At 33.2% G+C, this 9,863-nt stretch overlaps 1 protein-coding gene across 2 annotated transcripts in view; it reads right to left on the minus strand.

Moving 5' to 3' along the window:
- LOC107757799 (protein THEM6-like) overlaps window positions 1-1,426 on the minus strand; it is a 3,968-nt gene extending 2,542 nt beyond the window's left edge. The window contains exon 1 of one of the 2 annotated variants that reach the window (XM_016575377.1): window positions 1,355-1,426. In XM_016575377.1, the coding sequence (XP_016430863.1) occupies window positions 1,355-1,356 (2 nt within the window). In that variant the 5' untranslated portion in view covers window positions 1,357-1,426. Of the gene's footprint in view, window positions 1-1,097; window positions 1,106-1,354 lie in introns of those variants that run through there. The other variant, XM_016575378.1, reaches the window with a different exon arrangement.
- Between the last annotated feature and the right edge of the window lie 8,437 nt (window positions 1,427-9,863).

Consider the following 9,863-nt stretch of genomic DNA (forward strand, 5'->3'; position numbering starts at 1 on the left):
TCTAGGGGAGTTGGAAAATGAGCCTATTTTCAAAAAAAAGTGGAGTGTTCCTTTAAATTAAGATACATTTACTTGAGATGCAAAGTGAACATATGAAGTCTTGTTTTCTGTGAAGTGGGTTTATGCTTAAAACAAGAACAAATATCTGTCAGTGGAGTATGAAAACTTGTTTTCCCTTTGAATTAAGCAGATTGTTCGTTTTAATCCCAAACTCAAGGCTTCTTATGTCAATTTGCTTCTCAGGTAAATGTATCTTGATATAAGAATCTTTAAACATTTGCACTGGAAAACAAGACAAAAATACTGATGAAGAACATCGCTTATTTGCAGTGTGATCACAAGGTACAGTAAAAGTTATTTCCTTATTTTAGTGGTTGAGAGCAGAGCTATTCAACCCGAAAGTTATTTATTTATTTGAATTAAAGTATTAGAGATCTGTTGGAAGTTGCTCCAAACTTTGAAACATTGCTAATACAAGACATTTACATTTAGAGACCATATTGACATACTGTATTGCGTTGCATTCAGTTTACTCCTCAAATGTTCATTACTTGGTATTAAAAGTCTTATTTGATATATGCATGCGAAACTGTCATGCCACATCAGCGATAGTGAACAATGTCATCTGATCTTAAACTATTTTAAACAGCATTTTTATTTTATTTTATTATTAAAAGTTGCATGTTATTTGTCAGTATCTCACTTGTTAAAACAACCTGAGATGTCAGTACATTTCTGTATCATTTTTGTGGTTCTGAGATTTTTAGGGTTTTGCTACAAGCCTCGTTCAAGTAGAACTAGTTAGGCTGGTTTGTGAACACGTTGTAACGAGTGATTTTTTTGGGGGGGCTGCTTTTTATAAACGTATTTCCAGTATCAGACACCATAGAATGTATTTGTGGGAAAATGATAAATAGACTACAACAACAATAAGATAAACTCATTCAAGTCTACATTTAGTTTACGAATTTAAATGTAAATCTTCAACAGTTTAACATAGTTGATCTGTTTAAGTTTCGAATTTACAACGAACGATAAGTTGGACTGCTGTCGGAAACTAAATTAAGAGCTGTAAAAGTGTCAAACACAGTACTTACATGTCCACGCTGCTTTTTATAAACGTATTTCCAGTATCAGACACCATAGAATGTATTTGTGGGAAAATGATCAATAGACTACAACAACAATAAGATAAACTCATTCAAGTCTACATTTAGTTTACGAATTTAAATGTAAATCTTCAACAGTTTAACATAGTTGATCTGTTTAAGTTTCGAATTTACAACGAACGATAAGTTGGACTGCTGTCGGAAACTAAATTAAGAGCTGTAAAAGTGTCAAACACAGTACTTACATGTCCACGCTGTTCCAGTTGCTGTTTTACGTCTGTACGCCGGCTGAACGCGCGATGACACGCCCCCTCAACATGACGTCACGTAAGAACGTTCAAAATGACAGAATTCAACCGCAAATTAGTGGGTGTAATAGTTCTGTCAAACTTGCTCATGGTACCTCACAAAGATTTGATATTCATCGTGGCATTAGGCAAGGATGCCCTCTCTCTCCTTTTTTATTTTTGTTAGTCACTCAGGTTTTAGCATCGCATATAAAAAGAAATCAATTTAATGGTATCACAGCTTTAGGTGTACAGTTTAAACTTAGCCAGTTTGCTGATGACACTACAGTGTTTTTGAAAAACAAATTTGAAGTACCAAAAATAATTAGATATATTGAGGAATTCACTGGTGTTTCAGGCCTTAAAATGAATTTAGATAAATCTGTATTATTTCCCCTCAAAGATTGCTCCTCTTCAGAAATAGAGAATATTCCAGTTAAACATAAATTAACATATTTAGGTGTAATACTTTGTAAAAACGAAAAATATAGGAGTCAGTTAAATTTTGAACCAATTATTGAGAAAACTAAAAAGAAATTTAATTTGTGGTTAATGAGGGACATCTCAATATTTGGGAGGGTATTATTGTCAAAGGCGGAAGGTATATCTAGATCTGTCTACACATCATTATCGTTAGATGTGCCTCCCAAGATTATTAAAGATCTAGATCAGATTCTTTATAACTTTATTTGGAGAAAAAAACCACATTATTTAAAAAAGGAGGTAATTTGTAATCCTAAAGAGCAAGGGGGACTGGAGGTCTTAGATTATAATACTCTCAATGACACTTTTAAAATTAAATGGTTGATAGAGTTTATGAAGAATAGAGAAAGTCCTTGGAATGTATTTCCTAATTATATATTTAATACTCTTGGAGGCATAGACTTTTTGTTGAAATTTAATTTTAAATTTTTTTTTTAAATTTAAAATTCCTGTTAAATTGGCTGGTTTTCACAGACAAGCCCTGCTAGCTTGGAAATTGATGTATAAGCACAATTTTTCACCCCATAACTATTTCATATGGAATAACAAGGACATATTATTTAAAAACAAATCTTTATTCTATCATACTTGGTTCAAGGAAGGTATTCTTTTAGTAAGGCAGTTAGTTAATTCCCATGGGTACTTGTTGTCGTATACTGAATTTCTTCAGAAATTCCAATTACCAGTTAAACCAAGAGAATTTGCTATTGTTTTTGACGCAATTCCAAAGAGTGTGATGTTACTTTTAAAAAACTGCATCTCAGAAGAAATCAGCATGGTTAATCCTTGTGGTAACATTTTCATTGAAAATGTCAACGTTTTAAAACAACAGTGTAGCAATAAGATTATAAGGAATGCTCTTTGTTCTGTGTCCCTACCTGCAGCAAGATTTTTTTGGTCTTCTTTATTTGGTAATATCTCTTGGGTTAAAGCATGGAAACTGCCAAATAAGTTTTGTATCAATAACAAAATTAAGGAAGTGTCTTACAAAATACTTCATCGAATTTATCCTGCTAAGCATGTTTTGGAAAGATTTAAGCTTAATATTTCGTATACCTGTGAATTTTGTGGTCAAGAAAAAGAAACTATTTTGCATCTTTTTTTTCATTGTATTTACTCGAGATTATTTTGGAAGGATTTGGAATTCTATATTAACAGAAAAATAGAGTGTATGATAGAAATTTGTATATTTGATGTACTTTTTTATACAGAAAACGAAAATTTGAATTGTAAAGAACAACATATTATACATTTGTTTATTTTGTTAGGAAAATTCCATATACATAAGAAGAAGTGGGCTCAATGTAAACCAAATTTTGCACATTTTATAAATGACTTTAAATTATATGTAAATCTCTTAGAACAAACAAAAAACGAAAAAGCACTGAAAACATGTAATGCTCTGAAAGCATTGAACTTTATGTAATTTTCTTCCCTTTTTTTTCTTTTTTTTCTCTGGCAGCTAATAATGTTAATTTGATCATGTGAATATGTAATACCTCATGTTCTTGTGGCATTGAATTAATAAAGCATAAAAAAATAAAATAAAATTCAACCGCAAGTTCTTGACATATTTCTCAAATGTACACATTTTGTAAGTACAAATGAAACACAATTTAAAGAAAATAACAAAAATAGAACTTAAAAGGTAAAGAAAACAAATTAATGGGCATCACAAATATATGTTAAATTCATTTAGCAGAGACACAGTTCTTTGGGCTTTTCGATTTTTTAAAAACTTTACAGATTCTAAATAAACTCTAAAGGCGGTTTGAAAATGAGCAAAATTGGGTTTTGAGTTACTCCATTTAGTTTGATGAATATATAAAAAAATGTCCTAATAACAAAAACAAATCAATAATAAATATTTTGCTTTTAGAAAAGTCATGTTCATTTGAATGAAGTAGAACAGATGATAAATTTAACCTCCTGAGACCCTGCATCCTCAAATGAGGACATGATATTTTAGTGAATTTATCTAAGACTATACATGCCCCAGTTTTAAGTCTGGATGTCCTGTGCAGAGCACATTCAGGGCTTTTCAGAGATACTAAATAAATTATAAATATTAGATATTTTAATAAACATATAAAATATGCGTATATATTAATTAAATGTTTAAAGTTGAAATAATAAAGTAATTTTAAAACATATCAAATATTTGAATAATTTTAAATAATATATAGTAATTTGAAATAATTAATAATTAATAAATAATTAATAATTAATAATATATATAGCTATTTCCATTCTCAGAAAAAAAAAAATTATTCAAATTTTGAGTAAAATCTTCTCAGATAATGAATCAAAAAGATTGTGGTATTTATTATAGTTCTATCAACATTTACGTCGAATACATCATATTGTGGGATGCTGCATTCCTCTCCCTGTGCTGTTACTGTACATTCTGGCAAATTTTGTATTCCATATATTATATTCTTATAAAAAAAAAACAAATCTGTATGTATGCAGTGTTTATACTGCATAGTATGAGTAGTATAGCAGTATGTCTACTGTATGCTGTTAATATGTTTTGATGCTGACATTAATTAGAAGCTTCTCAAATTTGGGTACTACACCTACTATCTAGAAATGCCAGCATGAGCATCTATCAACATTTACGTCGAATACATCGTATTGTGGGATGCTGCATTCCTCTCCCTGTGCTGTTACTGTACATTCTGGCAAATTTTGTATTCCATATATTATATTCTTATAAAAAAAAAACAAATCTGTATGTATGCAGTGTTTATACTGCATAGTATGAGTAGTATAGCAGTATGTCTACTGTATGCTGTTAATATGTTTTGATGCTGACATTAATTAGAAGCTTCTCAAATTTGGGTACTACACCTACTATCTAGAAATGCCAGCATGAGCAGATTTGCATTTGTTTAATAAGATTCTCACAGGATTCATGTTGTGAATGAATGTTTATATAAAAACTATAGCAGGCCGTTTGTGTGTTTTCATATTTAATTAATGGAGCATGTGGGATGCATAAAATTAGCATGTTTTAAAGGTTCCTTGTCTTTTTATGAATTCAGGTATTTATATCTTCTGGATTGGCTCCTGCTTTGGCTGCAGTTTGTGTCCTCTGAGAAGTCCTGTAAGTCAATATGAATGATGAATTATAGGAGATTGAGTCTGGCATTGTCAGTGACGGAGAGGGATGAACAGGCCTTCAGAACGTCTGAAAGAGATGGAAAATTACTGTAGCCATCTTCCCCCGTTCTCCTTTCACATACAGCATTGCCACATGAATTCATCAAAGCTCTAACGTGAAAATAATAGCTTTGCAGTGTGTCTGAATGTGAATAATTGGCTGAAGTTAAATGGTCTGAAATTCCAGGAAGACAGACATCATATCAAGAGTAAAGCATTAGTCATGACACTTCTATGTCTCATAAACGCCATCCTGTGATTCTGTTGCGACAGGAGTGCATTTGAAAAACAGTCGTCCATCAAGCTAATGGAAATGTATCGATTGTGGTGCAATGTGTTTCTGAAATAGTAATGAGTCTATTGAGGGATCACTGCTGAAAGGCAATAAGGAGTATTTACAGACAACTGTGTTGATGGGTTGTGAGTGTTTGCGTTGAATGAGTGGTGAAGGACATTCATTTGATGACAGATATATGAAATACGGTTACACACAGATGAAAGCACACAACATTAAAGCAATAGTTCACATGAAAATGAAAATGTGTGTGAAATTTACTCACCCTCAGGCCATCCAAGATTAGGATGAGTTTGTTTCTTCATCAGATTTGGAGAAATGTAGCATTCCATCACTTGTTCACCAATGGATGCTCTGCAGTGAATGGGTGCCGTCAGAATGAGAGTCCAAACAGCTGATAAAAACATCACAATAATCCACAAGTAATCCACACCACTCCAGTCCATCAGTTAATGTCTTGTGAAGTGAAAAGCTGCATGTTTATAAGAAACAAATCCATCATTAAGGCATTTTAACTTTAAACCATGCTTCTGGCAAAAATATGAGCTCTCCAGTGAAAAAGTCCATCCCCTGTGGCAGCTAAATGCACCAACAAATTTGTTTTGAACTATTTTGGACTGTTTTTCGATTGTAAATGGTGCTTGATCTGTGTATATTTCTCTCCTGATTCAGACCAGACGGCTTTTTCACTGGAAAAAGCAATATTATGGATTATGGACCCATATTTTTGCCTGAAGCTATGGTTTGAAGTTAAAAATGTCTTAATGATGAATTTGTTTCTTATAAACAAGCAGCTTTTCTCTTCACAAGACATTAACTGATGGACTGGAGTGGTGTGGATTACTTGTGGATTATTGTGATGTTTTTATCAGCTGTTTATTATCATTCTGACGGCACCCATCTACATCTTGGCCTGAGGTGAGTAAATATTCAGCTAATTTTCATTTTTGGGTGAACTATTCCTTTAATCAGTCTAATCTGCTCATTCTTCGACCTCGAGTGGACAGTAACATAGAGACAGATGTCTGAACGTGTGTGTGCGTGATAGAGCATTTCTGTTCTGCTGTTTGTGCTAAAGTCCTTGTTTTCATCCCTCCCCAACCCCCCAAAGATTAGCGAAAAAGAAAACATCTGTCTATACACCATTGCTCATGTTTTCTTTCTAAAATATGACTTTTTTCAATGCTGTAATCCTTCAAAGCTGTTTTAGTCATGGCCCACCTCTTTCTCCAGGGTAATAGCGTGTTCGCTTTCTCAATTCAGGGTTACAATAATCCCTACAAACCACTGTGCCTATGGACACAAAACAAAATGCACACTTACACACTTACAGCTCGTATAGCGACTGTTTTGTAGTTCACAGACACAGTTGCTCTGAATGTCACAAATATTGAGTGAAAATGTCCATTTTTAATTATGTTTAATGAATTAATGAATTAAAAAAAGTTTTAATTGTAATGAATTAAATATGAATTAAATATGAGTATATTTATATTTATACTACCGTTCAAAAGGTCAGTACGATTTTTAAAAAGAAATTAATACTTTTATTCAGCGAGGACGCATTAAATTGATAAAAATTACTGTAATGACTTTTAAAACGTTACAAAGGATTTTCTTTTTCTTTTTTTTTTAATTCTGTTCTTTTGAACTTTCTATTTATGAAAGAGTCCCGAAAATCAGTTTCCAAAAAAATTATAAGCAACACAACTATTTTCAACATTAATAAAAAAATGCGTCATAGAAATACCTTTTGTAACATTATAAATGTCTTTGCTGTCACTTTCTTGCTGAATAAAAGTATTAATTTATTTTTTTAAATCCCTTTAAATGGTAGTGTAATCACAGTTTCCACAAAAATATTAAGCAGCACAATAACCACAATAAGAAATTCTTGAGCAGCAAATCTGCATATTAGAATGAAAATTCAGCTTTGCATCACAGGAATAAATTGCATTTCAAAATATATTGAGATAGAAAACAATTGTTTTAAATTATAATAATATTTCACAATATTATGTTTTTTACTGTACGTTTGATAAATAAATGCAACCTCAGTGAGCATAAGAGACTCTTTCAAAAACATGTCAAATTTTACCAACCCCAATTTTATATATAATATATATAATACATTTTAAAAGTACAATTTTATCTATTTTTTTTCTCTTGCAGTATTTTCTTATTTGTGAAATATACATGCCTTATGCTGCATTCCGTTTTAAATTGGTAAGTCTAGAATTTCCAATTTCCAAAACTCATCTTCCACACATCATGCCTTTGTTGTCAGCGGTCAAAGGTCAGATATGAATGTCTGTCCAATTTAATATGGAATGCAGAATTTGGTCTTGGGAGTGTGTGTTTGATGTCTTAAAATAAAACAAATCAGATAAGCAGCTCTCTTGGTTTTGGAACAGCAGTTGGTACAATCTATCTAGAAAAATGAAGCTATATGAACCGATGTGTGTTTATTTTGTATGTGGGGAAGCAAATCTCTCATCTACTCCAGATGCGGGTCTCTGATGTGTAATTACTCTGATCTGGGTCGACAGGGACCAGCACAGCCCTGAGGGTATTTACACGCACAGCAAATGCAAACAAACACTACAATACAATCTCACAGAATACATGCATCATCCCCAATGCACACAGATCCAAATGCATGTGAATGTGGGTGAGCTCGCCTTGATCCCCATCTCCCCTGCTCCATCTGAGGTTAATACGACCCATATATAAACAATAACGCAGCCATCAAAAGAGCCCAACTGGGATTACGTGCACAGATAAGCGAGACTCCAGCTGCATTCTCCACGCAGGGGAACAAACACAGAGGAAAAGATAGTGTTTCTCTTCCTTCTCATAAACCAATATTAATGTCATCCCAGGATCACATCACCATGGTGACAGAGTACCATTCCTGTTTGCTGAAAACTCGACCTTCCATTGTGCGCCATAGTTTTATGAATTCAAGACAAAAATGGCATCACCAGGCAAGCCCTTGTTTTTATGACAAAGTGCACCAGCTGACACGCATTATTGAGATGTTGGGTTATGCAGTTGACACCTGGGTGGCTATCATTTATTGAGATCCTGTTTCTGACTAAACATTCATTAATGGAAATGCTAGGTCCTGAACATAAATAGTGTTATTATCAGTCGGGGAGAGATGCATTATTAAAGTAGGGTGGCACTCGATTCGTCTTTGCTATGGGGATGAGAGTCACCCCAGGAGCAAAGAACAAATCAGTTATTCGACACAATACACTGTCTTTACCTCTATGAAATAAACACACACATAAATACACACAAGACAGTTACAACAAATGGGTCACCTACTTCCCACCACATATAAGTGTTGTTTTGTGTGTAATTACACTGTAAAAGACAGTAATGTACCGTCAGCTAGTGTATTATGCTGTACCGCTACTCTCTGCTCCCAACATAAAGTGTTTTAATATAGTATGAAGCCTCTCTGTGAGGGTTTTTATAAAGATGGATTTGTCATCATGACATACAGAGTAACATGAAAATGGCAAAAAAAGTTACACCCAGTTGTTTGTTTCAATTGAACTATTACATTCGATACTTTGCGTAAAGTGTAGGTTTTTATGAGTGAGACATTGAACCTTTCGCTCATTCTGCTTTTTAGTTTTGTTTGGAGTTATTTCTGTTAGCAGAGCAAAAATAGAAGTAAAAAAGGAAAAAATACAATATTGTGTCTAAAATGTAAGCTACTCGTTAACTTCTTGTTTTTTTTTAAACGTTGTATTAATGCAATTTAAAAATGTCTCTCTAACTCTTAAGAGCAGATTTATTCCCAGTTGTTTGTTTTGATTGAACTTAACCATGGTATTACCATGTTTTTGGGCATGTACTTTGAACAACCTTGTAGTATATCATAATATTCTCACTGTTAACTAGCATGCATATTACTGCTTATTAGTAAAGCATATACATACATACAGTGGGTATAGAAAAGAATTACCCCCATTTAAAATAATCACATTTTGTTGCTTTGCAGCCTGAAATGAAGACGTACACAGTTTTTGTTTTATCCAGCTGTATTTACTCAGTGCAACTTATAACATCCAAGTGAAAGATATAACACCAACATGTCAGAAAAATTCAAAAATAAAAAATTTGCCCGCTCTTCTTTGCAGCACTGCTCAAGTTCAGTTCAATTTGATGGTGATCGTTTGTGGAATGCAGTTTCTTGAGGAGTGATTTTTTTCTTGCAACCCTCCCATACAAGCCACATTTGTGGAGAATTTGTGATATTGTTGTCACATGCACACAATGACCACTCTTTGTCATAAATTCCTGCAGCTGCTTCAGAGTTGCTTCAGGCCTCTTGGTCGCCTCTCTGTCTGGTTTCCTCCAAATTCAAAAATAAAAAATTTGCCCGCTCTTCTTTGCAGCACTGCTCAAGTTCAGTTAAATTTGATGGTGATCGTTTGTGGAATGCAGTTTCTTGAGGAGTGATTTTTTTTCTTGCAACCCTCCCATACAAGCCACATTTGTGGAGAA

This window comes from Sinocyclocheilus rhinocerous, unplaced genomic scaffold (assembly GCF_001515625.1).
Source record: "Sinocyclocheilus rhinocerous isolate Xijiao unplaced genomic scaffold, SAMN03320098_v1.1 scaffold112, whole genome shotgun sequence".
Classification (NCBI taxonomy): domain Eukaryota; kingdom Metazoa; phylum Chordata; class Actinopteri; order Cypriniformes; family Cyprinidae; genus Sinocyclocheilus; species Sinocyclocheilus rhinocerous.